This window comes from Camarhynchus parvulus, chromosome 13 (assembly GCF_901933205.1).
Source record: "Camarhynchus parvulus chromosome 13, STF_HiC, whole genome shotgun sequence".
In the NCBI taxonomy this organism is placed as follows: Eukaryota; Metazoa; Chordata; class Aves; order Passeriformes; family Thraupidae; genus Camarhynchus; species Camarhynchus parvulus.
This window is the reverse complement of record NC_044583.1, coordinates 1,153,358-1,172,581: the sequence shown is the minus strand read 5'-3', so window position 1 is coordinate 1,172,581 and position 19,224 is coordinate 1,153,358. Positions and strand designations below refer to the sequence as shown.

General features: G+C 46.3%; 2 protein-coding genes across 3 annotated transcripts in view; one reads left to right on the top strand and one right to left on the bottom strand.

Annotated features, from left to right (window-relative positions):
* Nucleotides 1-19,224, bottom strand: part of CTNNA1 (catenin alpha 1) — a 116,684-nt gene that overhangs the window by 48,128 nt on the left and 49,332 nt on the right.
* On the top strand, nucleotides 6,928-9,781 carry LRRTM2 (leucine rich repeat transmembrane neuronal 2). 2 transcript variants are annotated; one of them, XM_030957796.1, is made up of 2 exons: nucleotides 6,928-7,339; nucleotides 8,103-9,781. In XM_030957796.1, exons 1-2 carry the CDS (start codon nucleotides 7,310-7,312, stop codon nucleotides 9,222-9,224), a joined length of 1,152 nt encoding a protein of 383 aa, XP_030813656.1. In that variant the 5' UTR covers nucleotides 6,928-7,309; the 3' UTR covers nucleotides 9,225-9,781. The 2 variants fall into 2 exon arrangements, with proteins under 2 accessions (XP_030813656.1, XP_030813655.1); XM_030957795.1 differs by having other exon boundaries at nucleotides 7,675-9,781.

The window sequence follows — 19,224 nt, the reverse complement described above, 5'->3', positions numbered from 1 at the left end:
GGCCAAGCAGCAGGGGCAGCTTCCCGTTTCCATCAGACATTGGGTCAAAAATATTCTCATTTCTAACAAATTAAGAGTCAGATAAGACAGTAGTGGTGGTCTGGTTTTGCTAGGAGATTTTTCTCTTTAATATAGCTTATGTTAGGTTTCCAAAACACACTTTATTCAACCACAATCCAATTTCTGAACTCCTAAGCCACAATCAATATAATTATCCAGTTGAGAAGAAAAACCATTTAGCAGTGCTGCAGTGAGTGTATGCCAGGTATCAATTCTCCGGGTGACAGGCTGGTGTGAAATATCTGGATGAACAGCCTTGAATCTAAAACATCAAGTCCACTCTACAGCAGAAATAAAAAATGGGGGGGAGGGAGTTAGGATGTTGTAATGTCATTATAGTGTAATGAATTATTGAAGATTTGTCACCGCCATGATCAAGTTATTTGATTCTCATCACAAAAGGTAACTGAAAAGTGACTGGAGCTAAACCCAGGAGCTTGTTGTGACACTGCCAAACCTGCAGCAGCCCCAGCACTGGCCCCCTCTTTGCTCTACATTCAAAAATCAAAGCTGAAGGCTCTAAATAAAGTGAAGATTAATGCACTGATTTACCCAGCACTTTGCTGCTGCCCTGCTCAGGGGATATGACAGACAAGACTCCCTGAGCAATGGCTCTGCCCCTGGCATGCTGGTGACAGTAGGGAGGGCTGGCACCTGTGGGGGACAGGGGGACAGTGACCCCAGAAGCTGCCAGCAGGCACTGCCCCAGCCACAAGCTGCTCCAAGACACCAACCTGCAGTGGCAGCTGCTTCACCCCTGTTTACTCATGGCAACGTTAACATTTTACTGAACCCACAGCACCCTCCCCACACACTGGGTTTTTTTTCCCAGGAATATGTTTGGATCCAAGATATATGCTCATCTATTATGCAGAAAGCCAAACATTCAGCTGTTCCAAGAAGTGCCATTTTACTTCTCCCCGGGTGCTCCCACATTACCATTTTAACAAGAAGCAGGAGCAGGGATTTGAGGCAATACCACCCATCAATTCCACTTTGCTGTCCCTGGCTTCACAGCCCACAGCCTCGGTGCACAGCACCAGATGCCTTTTGGATGAGAGGAAAACCAAGAGATGGCCTCCACTAATGGACCACTATGCAAAACACCCCAACAAAGCACATTAAAGCTTGAGCAGCACTCATTTCTCACTGCTGATCTGTTCCTATGAAACTACACCACATCCTAGCACAGAAAGAGCTGTAGAATCCAACCCCCCTTTAGGAAGGCAGCTCCAGTTTACTTCTACCTTGCTGGTATGCATAAGTTTTAGTACAGAAGCTTGTCAAGAGCATGACCAGAATTTACTTCAAAAGGCTGCAGGATAAAGCATCCTGCTAATTTAGCGCTGGTGATTTAGCACACGGAGTCACTAATTGGGATCCTTTGCTAGGGCTGAGTGGGGGCAGAGCAGGACAGACCCAGGACACCTCAGTGGATGCACACACCCTGCTGCCACTGACATCCTAAACCATCACAGCCAACTCCAACCAAGGTCCTGGAGACAACAATGTCGAGTTTTGCCCAGCTGAAGTTTCCTGACCATTTTTTCTTCCCTGGCATAATAAACACTGTGGTGCCAAACACACCCCATTAGGACGTGGTGGAACACATGAAGACCTGCACAGCCCATGGCAGCACAAACCCTCGTGGGCACAGAAACGTGCTGAGGATCAGCCCTGACCACAGCACTGTCACTCTGTCCAGCCTGCCACACAAGTCGGGAATTTTACCCACTGGTTCCACCGTACAGTTCAAAAGTCCTGTTTGAGCTGGGCTCCCTCTCTCAACTAATAAATCGTGTTTTAAAGGCTCCAAGTGCCAGTTTAGCTCTTCTGAGTAATTTGTTCCACTAACCAATCAGTCTGACCATTAAAAACTGGTCCTCATGCCTAGTGTGAGCCTTCACTGAGGAGCCAGCTAATGACCCAGCAGCACAAGGCAGCCAGCAGCTCCTGCTATCCACAGGATTAGGAGGACTCACAAGAGTGAAGCCCAAATATTCAGATTTCTAATAGGATTTTTAGATATTCAGCACAAAACTCTGCTGAGGGAATCACAAACCCTGCAGCCAGCGAGCAGCTAATAGATTCAGTAGATTTAATAGGGTCATGATGACCATGTCAATCATTCTGCAGTATGATATCCCAACTCTGACCAGTATCATAGATAATAAATTTAGCCACGGTGCAAATTCACTTTAAATTAAATCAGATCTTTATCAAAGAGGATAGAATTGATGTTAAAAATTGCTCGTTACCCCTACTCCCTCCATCTCTGCTCTTCCCCCACCATTGCTGCTCCCCTTGCAGAGCTCCACAAACATTCCCTGTCACATCCCTGCAGTCCCAGCTCACACCACCATCCCCAGAGGGGACTCTTTTAATGCTCTAAGCAAAGAAAGGGGATTTGTACACAGGGAGGGGAGTAGAATCATCATTTCTGTCACAAAGCCTTCCTGCTGTAGGTGTGCCATCTGAATTCAGACAAGCAAAAGACAGACCCAAGCTTTTCCTATAGCTATGGAGGTTAAAATCTAATCCCAACTGATCTATAGAGGTACATGAGCATGGTGGTGGCAGTGCATTCCACCAGGATCAACAGAGCATGTCCTGTAACCAGCTACTCAAAGATATGTTCTTGTAGCTAAATATCACAAACATCTGCTGTTAATCTTAAAGGTTCATCATCAGTTTGGGTTAAGCTAAGCCCACAGAGCTATTGAGGGAGACAGTACCGCTTGCTCAGCACCACCTTCCCTGCAGAGCCCACCATGTCCCTCCCCAAATCAGTGCCCAGATGTAAGCCAGATACACCACTGCTGAGAGCCACCACTGTGCCACCTCCAGCCCCCACACAAGCACCAAAAAGCATAGTTGGCAGAGAGGTTTCTGCTTCAGGTGTCTGGGAATTGACTCCTGGGCTGTCAGTACAACAGGCAGCATCCTGGTTAATGATGGGCACTGAGTAAGTTACAAGTGAGTGCTTGGCACACCTTCCCGTGGGCAGGCAGTGTGTCACCGTGTGTCACTGTGTGTCACTGTGCCACCTCTGAGCTCTGCTGCCAGGGGACACCAGACATCAGTGCTCAGGTGCATTTTGTCCCACGCTTGCTTTTGCCCTGCCACCCAGCCTAATTCTGTGTCTAGAGGATAAGCATGCACAGCCCTCCATCTCTGTGACAGCAGGGCTGCCAACCAGTTCCAGCTAGAGCAGGGCTGATCCAGGGCCAGGCAGTGTGAGCACTGAGGCGTGACCCACACCAGTTCCAGCAGTGTTTTCACATCCAAGTGCAGGAAGCAGGACTGTGCCCTGGTTTGCTGCAGGAAGGAGTCTCCCACAGCCAGCCACAGCTCAGCCCAGCAAATGGGCTGCATGGCATCGTCTGGGCCTCAGCAAGAGCCTGAGTGACAATAAAGCTGCCTGCACTGTTCCCCTGCCCAGCTGGCCATGCCACAGCACTGCCACCCTGACATCCTCCCCACAGCCAGGCTGCACCACAGAGAGAGGAAGGGTGGCTCCTGCACTCACCCTGGTACAAGGAGGAATTACAACCAGTGCCAGGTGCAGAGAGCTGCCAGACAGGGAGGTGACAGCCACCACGCTATGCCACCACACGTGCCCTTTGCTCCCATGAAGACAAGGACATCCAACCTTCAATGCCCATCCCTCCCACTGCCCTGCCCCAAAGGACTCTGCAGCTGGCCTGAAGCCCTGGGCACATCTCTGCTGCTGAGTCACCTCCAACATGCCTTTGGCCCGTGTGCCCCCTCCCAGGGCTCAGTGCTTCCACAGCAGCGAATCCAAGTGACAGAGCGCGCATGGTGACACTCGAGCCACATGTCCCTGCTCACCTCCTGCCTCACAGCCCTGTGACACAGCACAAACACAACCTTCTGGACAAAAGGCAGCAAATCCTCCCATGGTCCCCGAGGTGCTAACGCCCAGCAACAATTCCCGCAGCCACTCCTGCAGGCACAAGGGTGAGCTGGCAGTGCCACACACGGGCTGCCTGTCCCGCCTGCCGCAGTCTCACCTGCAGCTCCCGGGCTTGCACCCCAGCACAGCAAAGTCATGCAGCCCCCACATCTCCATCCAGTAAAATTAGCCTGTATGTTGCTCTTAATACACTAGGAAGGCTTCCACAAGATGTCAGCCTAACTAAATGACAACGCTCGCCTCAGGGTGCAATTCTACTTTCCCAGCACATGGGTTTAGCAGGAAAATCAGTTGTGTTGCTGCCCCAGGAGTGGGGTAGGTGAGAAGCCCTCAAAACCCTTGGTCGAGCAAGCTTATTCCTGCCAATTTCTCTGTCCACTCTGCATATGAGGGCTCAGGCTGCCATCAAGTTCCTGCTGTGGCAGAAGTGCCCAGGTGGCATCAGACATGGTTTTTCATGGGCAATGACTATCCAGGCTCAGAAGAAATGCATTTGCCTGAGTTCTCTGGGGGTTTATTCCCAGTCTGTTGCACCCTGACACCTCAGGCAGCTCCCAAGGAACAATATAAATGTTACTGCAGTGTTCCAGACTTTGGAGACTGAGATGCACACTTGAGGTAATAACTGTTATTTCACAGCAAGTGCACATAAAAACATGTTTTGCTAAGAAAAGCGCCCATAAAGTTCGCGTTAACAGTTTCCTAAACAGGAAACTCGCTGGCAAGGTGCTAAATAGCCCTTGTTTGGTTAAGGGCCAAAGAATGGAGAGCTTCAGAAAAGGAGCAACTCACCGTGTCTGAACATTAACTCTTAACTCTATGCCAAATTACACAATCTTAACGTGGGAGGAACCTACCAGCAGATATTGATGCAAAAAAGCAAAACGTTTCCAATGATACCTAATTTCAGTCTCCTGGTAAGAGGTAAAGAGCTGACAGTTGACCTCAAATTATACCCTTTGGAATGCTGTTAAATGTTATGGTAACATATTGAAATGTAATTAGAATTAAAACCAACACCTCGGATCAGGGTGTTGCACAGAGCTGCTCCAAGAATCCTCTGCAGGTGCTGCAGAGCCGAGGTTCCACTGGACAGCTGGAGCTGAGCCTGAGCCCTTTGTATCCTCAACGTTAAACAAGAAGAATCTCTTTAAATAAGTTTATGTAATTTCTTTGCATGGATTTCTTTCACACTGGAGCAAATGTGAAAACATTTACTATGGAAGAGCAATTTAAGAAATTTATCTAACATTTCCTAATTTGCCTAATGATTAAAGAATGTTACTTTCCTGATGGGCTCAGGGTAAGGTTTATTTGTTTTGCTTTAGCTTTTTTTGAGTTTTTTGAGATTTTATTCTTGTGCGTTCACGTTCTCTATTGCTTTACTTTCCACTCAGTGCTCCCCTTGAGTCTGCCCATCCCAGAAAGGAAGCACCAGAGGCAGCATCACCATTCCACCACAGGACAGCCAAGGGAGAAGCAGGCAGAGAATAGCAGGTTTTGCTTTAAGCAATGACCTCCAAGGAAGCAAAGCAAGGAACCAACACTTAATGACAAAGGTAAACAGCCATTTTATTTTAAAGCCTTTTGACATCATTCATCTTCCTCCATCATCATGGGAAATTTGTTATTCTCAGCTCATTCCAGATCTAGGAGGTTAGAGGTGATACCTCGCTGCCACACAGCAAACATTTTCAAGTGCCTCCTCTCCATTGTTGCTTTATATCTCAAGGAGAAAATTTTAAAAAAGCTTATCCAAGTTGCCTGGAGCAGGAAACCAGCACCCCCCTGCACCTACACTGAGCTATGACCAGAGCAGTGGCTCCTAAGGCTTTACCTGCACATGCATCCTAAAATCATATAAAAATGTCAATCGAACCTGGTCATTTACCTTTCAGTACCAGCTGTCCCAGAGGAGAGGTTGCTCTGAATAATGAAGGGCAATGAACCTTTAAAGCAAGCCAACAGCCCTAAGAGAGCCCACCACCCTCCTCCTGGCTGAGTGTGCACGCTCCAGCCAGAGCCCAGAGGGGCTGGAGAGCACACACAGCTCTGCAGCCCTGAACTCACAGGATAACTGTTACAGACCCACCCTGCAGCCAGGGGCTCCTGGAGATGTGTCCCCCCTCTCTGAGGGGACACACAGCAGCAGGACATTGTGGGTGACCACAAGGAAGCCCTCTCACTGCTCTGAGCCCCGATTGGAAATGCCAATCTCACCATTTCCGCCCTGCACTCCAGTGCCCAGGAAAAAGCAAGTATAAAAGCCACCATCTGGGAGGAGAAAATAGATTTTCTAGTTTCGTAACCGCACACTGTCAAGCTGGATTCCAATTAAATTTTTCCTGTGCCCTAAGGCAAGCTTTGCTTTTTCCAGAAATTTCTCCTGGCTTGAAGCACTTGCCCCTTGCCCTGCTCCCGGGCTGTACTCCCTGACACTCCTGCTCCAGCTCCAGAACTGCTCTCTGCACTTCTGCAGGGACCACAGTCGCACACAGCTGTCACACAGAGCTCTGAACTGCCCAATCCCTCTCACCTCCATGAAAGCCAGTGCTGACCAGCATCCTCTATTCAAACTCTGCGCATTTTGCATCTAAAAGTTCCTTTCATGCAGGGAGATTTAGCAGAGAAGTGGGAGCAGGCAGCACTCAGGCACTTCCATCCGCAGCTCTGCGCTGCTTTTAACCCCAGCTGAGCAGAGACGGCGCAGATGTGGGGGGAGCAGGGTGCTGCAAGTCCCTCCTGCTCCTTCCGTCCTGGGGACGAAGGACTCCTGCCGCTGGATTTTCCCCCCTCTATCAGTGGTCTTTAACATGATCACAGCATGCAGCACAATGCTTTAAAACAGCAAAGCTTCTGGAAAACCCAAACAAAAGGAACGTCACCAAGTGACGTCAGCCTATATAGAGCCCTGTGTGGTCGCAGCGCATAAGCAAATCCATTCTTGTACCGCTTCCCTGAAAAGCTTTTCAGTAAATGCACTCATGCTACTACAGGAGCTTCTCTCAGCAATAAGCCACCCATCTGCCATCAACAAGTTTGGACTAAAGGAAGCCACAGCTGCGGAAAAGGAAAACGTGAGCTTCAATTAACCAGCTGAGCAGCCACGGAGGACGAAAACTTGTATTAAGATTTAAAAATTGCAGACCTGTCAGAGGAGATCAAGGCAGCAATTTCAAAAGGAATATTCCAGGAGAGCATCGTGGATTTTGCACTAATATCAAAGGACACTAAATCCAGTCAATTATTCAAGGCTGTCTTACATTAGAGCCTTTCACAGACTCACGGCGTTGAGTCTCAAACTACGACTGAATGCACCCTCCAATGTACTCAAAAGAATGGGTAAGTTCCTGCGTTTCTCTGTTCCTTGTATAATGAATGACAGCTCTGCTTTAAAGGAGCAGTTAAGATGCTAAAGCTGATTGCTCCGCACTGAACCTTATGAAAAAAATGTTTTCCGATAGCGCCACTGTAACCCTCCGTAATCGAGATAAAGCCTCTTCCTAAGTGTAATGTCCAAGTATTCGGTTTGTCGTAGTAAGTTGTTTCTTGCATTTAGAATTAGCTTGTTGGAAATGCATGGCAATGTTATCTGCAGTGAAATCTTCCACCGTGATATTCCAAGTGTACTGATAAGGCTATCCTATCTTGTTGTTTTCCTAAATTATATTCTGCAGGCTTACATTTCAAGTGGCCATTAGGGGCTCGTATGCTGGCAGCACTATATGCAATGAGTATGGTTTTAAAAATGCTGCCTGCCTTGGGCATGGCTTGTCCACCAAAATGTCGCTGTGAGAAGCTGCTCTTTTACTGTGACTCTCAGGGGTTTCACTCAGTGCCAAACACCACTGAAAAGGGCTCGCTAGGTTTGTCACTGAGGCACAATTATATTTCTGAACTTGAAAGGGATCAATTTGCAAGCTTCAGTCAACTTACTTGGCTTCACTTAGATCATAATCAAATTGCAACAGTCAGAGAAGATTCTTTTCAAGGACTGTATAAACTTAAGGAATTAGTCTTAAGTTCCAACAAAATCTTTCATTTGCCAAACACAACTTTTAGCCAGCTGCTTAACCTGCAGAATTTGGACCTCTCTTTTAATCAGTTATCCTCTCTGCACCCCGAGCTCTTCTACGGCCTTCGCAAGCTACAGACCTTGCACTTGCGATCCAACTCCCTGCGGACCATCCCGGTCCGCCTGTTCTGGGACTGTCGTAGCCTGGAATTCCTGGATTTGAGCACAAATCGCTTGCGAAGTTTGGCTCGCAATGGATTTGCGGGATTAATCAAGCTGAGGGAGCTTCACCTAGAGCACAACCAGCTGACAAAGATTAATTTTGCTCACTTCCTCCGGCTGAGCAGCCTGCACACGCTCTTCTTGCAGTGGAACAAAATTAGCAACTTGACATGTGGGATGGAGTGGACCTGGGGCACCTTAGCAAAGCTCGATTTGACTGGAAACGAAATCAAAGCCATCGACCTCACCGTCTTTGAAACTATGCCTAACCTTAAAACCCTCCTCATGGATAACAACAAGCTCACCACTCTGGATTCCAAGATCCTGAGCTCACTGACATCCCTCACCACCGTGGGCCTCTCCGGCAATCTGTGGGAATGCAGCCCAAAGATCTGCGCCTTGGCCACATGGTTGAGTGGCTTCCAAGGTCGGTGGGAGCACGCCATCCTCTGCCACAGCCCCGACCACACCCAGGGAGAGGATATTCTGGATGCAGTGTATGGCTTTCAGCTTTGCTGGAATTTATCGACTGTGGTTACCCCTGTGGCTACGACATCGTACACAGCTCCAACTACCGAGTACATGAAAAGAATAAGCTCTTCTCATTTCCATGTGGGAGACAAAGAGATTCCAACTACAGCAGGCATGGTCGTTACCACCGAAGAACAGTTCCCTGAGCCAAACAATGCCATCTTCACTCAGAGGGTAATTACAGGAACAATGGCTTTATTGTTTTCTTTCTTTTTTATCATTTTTATAGTGTTCATCTCCAGGAAGTGCTGCCCTCCCACACTAAGAAGAATTAGGCAGTGCTCAATGATTCAAAACCACAGGCAGCTCCGATCCCAAACGCGGCTGCATATGGCCAATATGTCAGACCAAGGACCCTATAACGAGTACGAACCCACCCACGAAGGACCCTTCATCATCATCAATGGCTACGGACAGTGCAAGTGCCAGCAGCTGCCCTATAAAGAATGTGAAGTATAATACCTACAGCCCATCACAAAGTAAATCAGATAAGTAACCTACTTTAAAATTGTAGGGACCTACATCAGATTCTAATTTTTACAAATGTTGACATAAAGCCTAATTTTCCAAGCTACTTAATGGAAACATTGTTTATGGAGTGGTGCAGTATTTTTAAGTTTTTTAAAAAATAAATCCATAATATTTTCAGTGTTAAAGAAGCAATGATTACATTCAACTTGCACTCCTAATGTTTAAAAGTCTAAAGAGATGCTCACCTCAAACTATGTAAAATGTTTCATGTTATGTAATTATATGACTGTGTGTAAACATTTATACCCGAGTCTCCATATTCTACTTTTTCTACTGCAAACAGTCTTAGGGGAAGGAGACTGGATATCTGTGCAGGGATCTGTGGGGGACGTGCGCTCTGTTTGCTCCACTGCAGCTGGAGGATCCCAAACACTGCAGCTGGCTCTGGGCACTTTAAGGGCAGCCCAGGAGGAAGATTTTCCTCCTCTGAGCATTTCACTCCAGTAAGGGAAGGGAGGGAAAACAAAAGGAAAAAAAAAATAAAGAGCAACAAAGGTCCAGGTGGGAATTTCAGTGCATTGGGGTGAATTATCTGAAATAGTTTTGCTCTGTGCATGCTCACGGCTCAGCTTGCTGAAAGGGACAGCAGGCACAGAAAGGAGCAGTTCACACAGGCACACACACATGGGCACACAGCCCTGGGCAGGATGGGCACACACACGGGCACACACACACACACACAAGAGCAGGATGGGCAGGACAGACACACACAGAGCTCCAGGCAGGATAGGCACACACGGAGGAACAAGATGGGCACACGCAGATGAGCACTCAGACCCAGGCAGGATGGGCGCACACACGCAGGAGCAGGGTAGGCACACACACACACACAGTGCCAAGCAGGATGGGCACAAACACACACACACAGAGTCCCAAGCAGGATGGGCACACACACACAGAGTGCCAAGCAGGATGGGCACACACCACCACACACACACACACAGTGCCAAGCAGGATGGGCACACACACACACACACAGAGTGCCAAGCAGGATGGGCACACACACACACAGTCCCAAGAAGGATGGGTACACACACACACACAGTGCCAAGCAGGATGGGCACACACAGTCCCAAGAAGGATGGGTACACACACACACACACACAGTGCCAAGCAGGATGGGCACACACACACACAGTCCCAAGAAGGATGGGTACACACACACACACGCACAGTGCCAAGCAGGATGGGCACACACCCCTCCCAGGAGCAGGACAGCCCTCCGTGTGCCCCCAGATTGCACTGCAGCTTCTTTAGAGAGGCTCAGCATGCTGGCATCGATTGGAAATATTAAGTACATTCAGTCCTCTCAGCTCCCTGGTTTCACTTGATGATGCTTTTCATGAATTCAGGCTAATTACTTAATGATGATGAACAAACAGCATTTCAGCACCTTTTCATGTGTAAATACCCTTAATGCAAGGTTCTCTTAATTAAAAGCAAATATCAACAGCAAGGTTAAGGAGAAGAGGGAAGGAAGAAAGGAAGGAAGGAAGAAGCCTCTCTTTGTCCCCCTGCTGCCCCCCCCCCAGCTGAGGCTTCCTCTGGCTGGGAAGCTATTTTCATGCACTAACTCCACTGGTTTCTCTGGAGACAGAATTAGCCCCTGTAATATAAGCTCTCACTTGTCCTCCTCTTCCAAAATTCAAGATAAAAAAAGACCCCTTCTGATGATAAGTTAGGAAAATATGATTAGTTTATAGAATAGTTCACTGAAAAATGTTTTGTTTCTTACTCGATATGGGACAGAATCTAAACTAGTATGACTTTTTAAAAAATCATATATAAATATATATACACATACACCTCATTCTAAGGGGTAATTTGGTTTCTTTAGCCAGAAGTACCATATTGCTATTTATACTCTATTATGGAATTATATGTAAATATTTGCAGATCTATGCAGTGATGGTGGTACTCAGATGCCACAAGGGTGGAAGGGTGGGGGGTCTGCAAAGGATTACATTATTTTTAAGCCAACTGCTCAAATATTGTAAACATTCTAACCAAAGCTAAAAGATTCAGAGGGATGGAGAATTATTTTATATATATATACGTGTATGTATAACTAAAAAATGTGTTGTGTCCAATGCTGCAGTGTTAAACAATTACCAGCACACCCCGATGAAGAAACGAAATTCCTCACAGTGTTGCCATACTTTGACCAAATCCATAATTACAGTATGCTAATTGTGATGTACTAAACGATCCTGCAAACTTTTTAAACAGAAAAACCACTGCACAAAAATCCGTTTGCTATTTCACTCTGCTTTTCTCTCTGTATTGCCACTTAGTGAGGTATTTAGGGTGCAATTATACAACAGTTTGATGCTTTCTTGTGAGATGAATTCGTCCAAGGCAATTATAGCAAGATAAGTAACTTCTCGTAAGATTTTACATAAAGGTTTTTCAATTGCTGGTTTTGAAGATATTAATTTGCATCATTTTACTTTTACATACAGTGCCCTTAATATAAAACCAATATTTTGTTTACTTCCCTTGACTCTGTACTTTAATGGAAGAGATGATCCAGTCAAGCCTAATGGATTTCCACAGAGATGATATCTTTGAACTCTTGCTACTGTTAATACTAAGATGAGTCCATTTACACCTGTTCTGGGAAATTAATTACTGCTTTTAACTGACTACAAAACATCCTGCGGGGTAGGTGGACAAAGAGCAGATATTGTGGATGGTTAGGTCCCATGTGAGGCAGAAAGGCAGAGCTAAGCTGAGAAATACCAACCCATATTGGTCCCCAGGGGTATTTAGCTACTGTAGGAAGATTTGCTTTGCTCCTTCCCATAACTAAGTGCTCACAGCTCTCCCGAGGCCCAGGATGCTGCTCTGGGAGCAGGTGAGTGAGCACTGAGTGGGCATCACTGTCCCTCACCCTGCACTGGCTGGCAAAGGCCAGCTCTAGGAGCCTGGGGAGGAGGCACTTGGGGATGATTTCCACCTACGGCTGCAGGGTACCAGCACAGACAAAATCATCACTGAGCCTGTTAATTATTCTGGCAACCAAATAATCTGGCTATGCTGCCATCCCCAATCAGATGTCACCACTGAACTCTGACAGCCTCAGCTGTGTCTGCAGGAAGCAATCCCAGAAACCCTGGCTGTCAGACAGTTCAAGGGGTACCACCTCAGTCTTCCACATGGGAACAAGAAGTGGCTGCTTGATGAGGAGCTGAGGTTCCTCCAGAGGAGGTGCTTTCCCAACAGCCCATCTCTGTTCCACTCCATCATTATGAGCTTTTAATTCCACCCAGGAAGAGCAAAGACAGATCCTCCAGCAATGCTGCATTTAACCCTCTTCTCCATCCCTGCCATTCACGGTGATTTTCCAAGCATTAAAGCACTGTTCCAGTGCCTGTCCAAGCACACTCACCCAGGCACCCAAGCTTCCACTGGTGCTGAAGTGCTTGGCTCGCAGACAGCAGAGCAGGAGGCCAGCAGGCACAGCCCAGCACTGCTCCTGTTCCCTCTCTGTACTCCACAGCCAGTCTCCCAAATGCTGTGGTTTACATCTGCTATTTCCAAACCCATTTGTTGCCAGGTTTCAGGCATAAGCAAAGCAATTCAGCAAACATTACATTTAGGGTAACAGGTATCATAAAACTCTCAGAATGTCACGCAGCAGCAGTGAAGTCAACTTGAATTCCCTGCGGAGGGACAGCGCAGGCAGAGCCATCGCTCTGCACAAGGACACAGCCAGAGGCTGTTAATATTTTTTATTTTAAAGTTACTGTCTTCCATTTGCAATTGCTTGTGACTCTTCCAGGCAAGGAGGGGATTGGAATAATTGTGCTACTCAGCAGTCCCTGATTTATTTTGTTGATGGAACAAGAACCACGATGATTTGGTTTAAATTAATCGTATTTCAGTATGAGCACTGGCTGATGACAGGAGCTTGTTAACCTGCCCTCCCCAGCACAATCTCTGCTGCACAGCCTCGGTTTGTACAGATCCTACACTGCTTACAGGTGCTTCAACACCTCCAGGCACAACCTCAGAGGTCTTGGGTCTTTTAGAAACAGAATTTCTTGTACTGCTCTTGAGGTCCTCATCCCATCAAAAAGATCTCCTCCACCCTCGCTGATATCCAGGCAGCTTCCCCTGCTCCTCACCCTCGTGTCAGTGAAATGGAAACCCAGCAGCACAAGTTGGGGTTTTGAGTCATTCTCCTGGAACAGGCTGAATTAATGCTCCCAGTTAGTCTCTCTGCATTAGCTCAGTGTTTAAATGCACACAAGTAAAAATGACTCGATGAAGGGTGAAATGGGTGAGTGTTCAGTCTCCAGCCGAAGTACTCCTCTGCACTGAGCTCCCGTTCCCTATCAGATGGAAACATAATGAATGCTGCTCCATTGGTGTTTGGTTTTGTTTGTTTCTCCCCCAAGCAGAAATGATCCAATTTTTCAGTGATCAGCCACATGCAAATCTGAGCTTCTGTCCCATTACCCCCTTACAAGACAGGGGCCTATTGCTACCTTGTAAAATCAGACACATCCCGTGGCTTTAAACCAGAAATCTGCACTACATGCTTATTTTTAATGTGTCTAAGATAATTTCTGTACTACTTTAATGGAAATAAAGTTGATTTAATTTTGTGATCTGTGAGCTATCAAAATCCATCTGTTCAGACCTATGAAACTTACCCAGGAGCTGAATTTCATCTTTCTTATGACGTTTTCCATAAAAATTAAACAAGTTCAGAGGGGGATACAGTATTTCTCCTCCCCTCCCAAAAGGAACAAGCAAGGAAACAACAGAAACCAAAGGCAGCAGCTCCTCCCTCCCCACACCTTCCTCCACTGCAAATGTCCCAGATGCTAAAATTGGTGCTGGGCTTTGCTTTTTAAGGCACCACGTTAGCAGGATGCTCAGAGATAATTTCAGAATCAGCTGGAAATTCAGCATTTCACATCTTGTGCAAAAATTTGCCTTGTGAGAAGCATCTAGGGAAAGGTACCAGAAGCCTTGAAGGGTATAGTCAGCCCTCAGATGGGGTGAAACAGCATTGTACACCCCTGTGTAAGCAGGTTGTACACCCCTGTGTAAGCACCAAGAAGCTACACCTGCCATCTCCCAACCACTCTTTTGTAAAAAGCCAAACAAAACCCACCCCATTTTTCTTTTTACTAATGAAAACACTAGTAAGTGAACTATTCTACCAGCTTAGCAACCCAAGATTACTGAGAGTCCTAGATGCATTGTGTTTAAATTATGTTTCAAGAGCCAACTTCTGGTGGGAGGGGGTGTGAGTAATGGAGTAAAACAAGTGCAGTGTACAGAAGCATTTTGTTATTAAAATTGTGTATACTGTAAAACTGAATTTGCCTCTTTCTTCCTCCCTTTTCAAGCAGAGGTGCCAAAAGCTCACTCTTTCATGGTATGTTAAAAGCAATCTGCACCCACTGTCCCAGGCAGAACAGTCAGGTTTGGGCCATTTGCCAGAGTCACAGCAAATCCAGCCCCTTCTGCTGTACCACTGTGAGCAAAATACAACCTTCCACTGTACCACAGGGCTGCAGGGCTCTTCCCAAACCAGGTGTCTCCTGACTAACAAAAACTGAATGAAAACCAAACCAAAGCCAAACTCCTGGCCCTTGAATAGCTGCATCAGGATCAGCAGAGGCCTGGCCCAGCCTGGCTCTGCCCCTGGGTGTTTCCTGGTCCCCAGGGACACCTCCAGGGTCACCTGTGGGTCCCTGTGCCAGCCAGGAGCTGGCACGTCCAACGGGAACACCCTGCCAGCAGTGTGGCAAGGACAAACAGCCCGTAAGGTTCAGAGGTGCCACACAGTGAGACATCCCATCAGTTCTGAGTCACAGCCCTCCAGGAAGGCTCCCAACACCACTCCTGGTAAAGGAAGTGCACTTTACCTGAGCAACCACAGCATTCAGAGCCACTGTGCCTCAGTATCACGGGAAGGATTTCTGGGTTTGAGAAGTGAGAAGCTCACAGACACAGCCCAAAAGCCATGATAGAGAACTGAACAAAAGAATGAGTTTCAGGATGTTCCAAGATGATTACATGCACTGAACCACCAGCTAAAATCATTTTAGTAACTAAGCCCTAGCTGCATTTACTTTTTTATCAAAAGGTTTGGCTGGAACAAGTTCTCAAGGGTTTTAAATGTCAGTTGGCAAACTGCCTCTCAAATCCTTCTAATACTTCAAAGCAGCACATGATATATCTATTTTCTTAAACTCTCAGAGACTAATTTTACAAGCAAAAGCATATCTCAACTACAAACCCAGTTGTTCTCACAAGCAAAGGTAAAAAACCTCAGAGAAAAACCAGTATTCTGAATACATTATGCAAAACTTTTAAATCCAATTAGAAACACAGAAATGTCAACATCACTAGCAACTTACTTTTAAATGTAGGCTCTGTTAAGACAACTGCAAAAAAAAATGAGATTCAAGAATCTGACTGGAGAGGATTGCACAAATGAACTGAAAACTGCAGCACTGGGAAATCCTGGCTCCCTCCTGCAGTGAATGTCCAGGTAAGGGACAGGATTCAGTGAGAGTGCTCACCCACCACAAAACCCTGATTGCAGGATTTTCTGTAATCTGTTCTTAAGCAAAAGCTTTACAAAATCATTGTTACCTAATCAACAATTTCATTACCGTGAAGATTTTAGGAAATTTTACTATAATGAGGTAAAGCTCTATTTGCCATATTTGACATAGGATTCACATGCTCTGGGTCTTATTTTGGGAGAAATTTTTTTACAGTGAGGGTGGTGAAGCCCTGGAACAGGTTACCCAGAGAGGTGGGGATGCCACTTCCCTGGAAACATTCCAGGCCAAGCTGGACAGGGCTGTGGGTGACCTGATCTACCTGAAGCTGTTCCTACTCATTGCAGGGGGCTGGACGAGGGTGATTTTAAAGGTCCCTTCCTGCCCAAACCATTCTGTGATTCCATAAAACAAAAAAATGACAAATGTCTCATTAGCACAATTCCATGTTTGTTTCTGTGATGCACAACTCTAAGGGCACTGAGCAAACTCTTCTGGGCTGACAAGTAACCAAACCCTGATTTCAGCTCTTCAGCTGGTTTTAATCCACAAGGTCTATAATTTGACATTTTCTTCTAAGTTTTCTAAAGGAACAAAAGTTAAACACACACAAAAATCATTTAAGCATAAAAACCAGGAGCAAGAAGCTGAACCAAGACGAGAGGGGAACATCCCTTGAGTTAAATTCAATTTCTTCCCCCCGTATGTAACACAAACACTTGTAGTAGGCAGACACAAGCAAAATGAAAGGGTATTGATGTTTAAACGAAGTAATCAATCTTTCTTTTATAAAACCAAGGTATTTCTTTTAAATGCCATGGAAGTAACTTCCCTGTTATCCCCAGCAGACTCTCCTCCTTGTGCACTGAATACTCAAGCAAACTGGACACAGAGGAGGTGCTGGTTTTCCTTCCACCCCTCCCTACCCCACAGTGTGGGCAGTGCAGCCACTGTTTGACAGTGCATCCTGCTTTGTACCAGTTAAAAAAAACAGCCATATTTCATGAGAACTCTTGGAGTAAGTGGAAAAGGTTCATCCATCAAGAAGGTTCTTAAATAATGAATGAGTCATAATTCTTTACAGTCAAAAGCAATTAATTTTCTGTATTGTAATCAGGAGAATAAATCTGAAAAATCCATTCTAATGGCTCTGAATCTGAAGTAGTGTTGCAGCTGAATTTTTAATTTTAAAATACAGGAGCAGTGAGGACTTCTGCTGTTTAAACATACAATCTTCTACGAAACAGAACAGCTTTACTGCATATTTAATAGGTAGAACAGGTTTTTGTGAGACCACATGAGATTAAAGACAGCATTAGATACAGGAAATACATTTCAAGCAGAAAGGTCCTTCCAAGATACCTCTTAACTGTATAGCCAGTAAAATACTTGAAATATCCTTTATGAAGTGTACAAAATATTCAGAAAATCTTGCTGCAAGAAGTAGTTTTACTTACATGTTTGCAAAGAGCTAAAAATATTGAGTAGTGTGTTAATGTGGAATCCTGCTCAACCCTACAGCAACTGTTCCTATTAGGAAGCATTTGCTCTTTTCCTGCTAACTCCTAAATGATCCATCACATATCCAGAACCTCTGCCTCTAAAGCCATGTGCTGTTGGCTGGGACTATCAATTTTTTGCCCTCAAATGGATTGCTTCAACCCTAACACCATTTTAAGTTTGAATTCTTTTAGAGAACAAAACTGTAAAATTAATAGAGCTCTTAGTAAAGCTAATAATGACACAGTCTGCTAAGGAGCGAGAATATGGGAAAGGGGCAGGGACACAATGCTACAAGGGCAGTTCCATCACTGAAGGCACCACACAGCACTTAACTGGGGGAAAACCACACTCCCTGCACTGCAGCCACTCTCAGCAGCTTGGCTAACACCCTCTGCTTTGAGGAAGGCAATTTCAGCTGTCCAAGCAGCCCAGCTGCTCCAGAGGGGGGTCATGCACTGAACACCCTCAGCACACACCCATCAAAGGATGTGAGCCAGGAACAAACCCCCAGGCTGGGAAAACCACCCAGCAGGACCATGCTGCCAGCCCCCAGGTCTAAGCGCACAGCTCTGACTTAAAGAGCAGGAGATATCAAAGCACCATCTCTGCTGTCCTCAGGAGAAGACAACATGCTCCAGTAAAAACCTGGAACTACTTATTGATCCCATCCAGCACAACATCCCCACACAAACAGCAACAGCTGCTTCAAATTCTGCCTGAATAATTTAAAGGTTAAAGAACTCCTCCTCAAGCTTTCCAGATAGTCCTGAAGATGGAAATAGATGGAATTTCTTCCAGGTAGGACAAACACTGAGCTCAGCACCCAGGGGAGCAGCAGGCCACTGCAAGGCTGACCAGAGCACAGGCAGCCAAGCTGGGGAGCTCCTAATGAGAAGCTGGAAGCTCTCTGGGTAGCAAGGCTGTATCTGCAGGGTGCAGGCCTTCAAGAACTCCACAGCCACAGGGCAGGCAGGCAGAAAAAGCCATCTCTAGTTTATATACTTGTCTGTGGATGACCAGCTTAGCTCTGGGACATCCATTAGCAGCATGGCAGCTGTGGAACTTGGAAGTGAGGGAGCTGTGTCTTCTGATGCCTCCTGCCTGCAGTTAGCAACCAGAAACTTCCAAAAAGGCTAAAGTTAGACATCTGATTGGAATTAACTAGAAAAAAACCCAACACCAACCAAATGAAAACAAAACCAAAATAAACAAACCAACCCAGTGAGGTTTGGCAGGTACTGCATCTTTAACACCACACTACACTCCTGAACAGAACAAAAATGAGATACTTCTGACAAGTTCCCAGAGTCTCTGGTGACTTCTAGGAGATGCCTGTTCACCCTCTACTGAACTTTCAGGAGTTGTCTGTTCACCCTTGTCCTGGGTTTGCCAAACCAGGACAATGCTTTACTGAACCTACAAAGCATCAGCCTCGATGTCTCACGTGCAATGAGTTCTTGCCAGGTATTCCTCCCGGGCAGTGAGTCTCTAGACCAGCTACAATACCACCCCCAGTTAAACCCAGCAAACACCCAGAGAGCTCACTTTGTAACAACACAACAGCAGGACTAAGGAATTCCAGTTATTTACAGACCACTCAGGATACCCTCAGTGCTGGGAGCTGCTGAACAAACTGCAGTACCTCTTCCACGCCAAGTTTTGGATTAGTCACCAGGGTAAATATTTGTTGACAAATTTAAAAGTTGGCTAAAACCATTGCTCTGTTCCACACCCAAGAGGTGTTTCTGGAATGAATTCCAAGTCCTTGCCCCCCTGCTGCAGAGCTGTCCCTTCCCAGCAGGGCCCAGCAGAAGGTTCCTGAGCACACAGCACTGGTACAGCAGTGGGATCACTGCTGGAGCTGTGGGCTATGAGTGCTCCACACCTTCCCC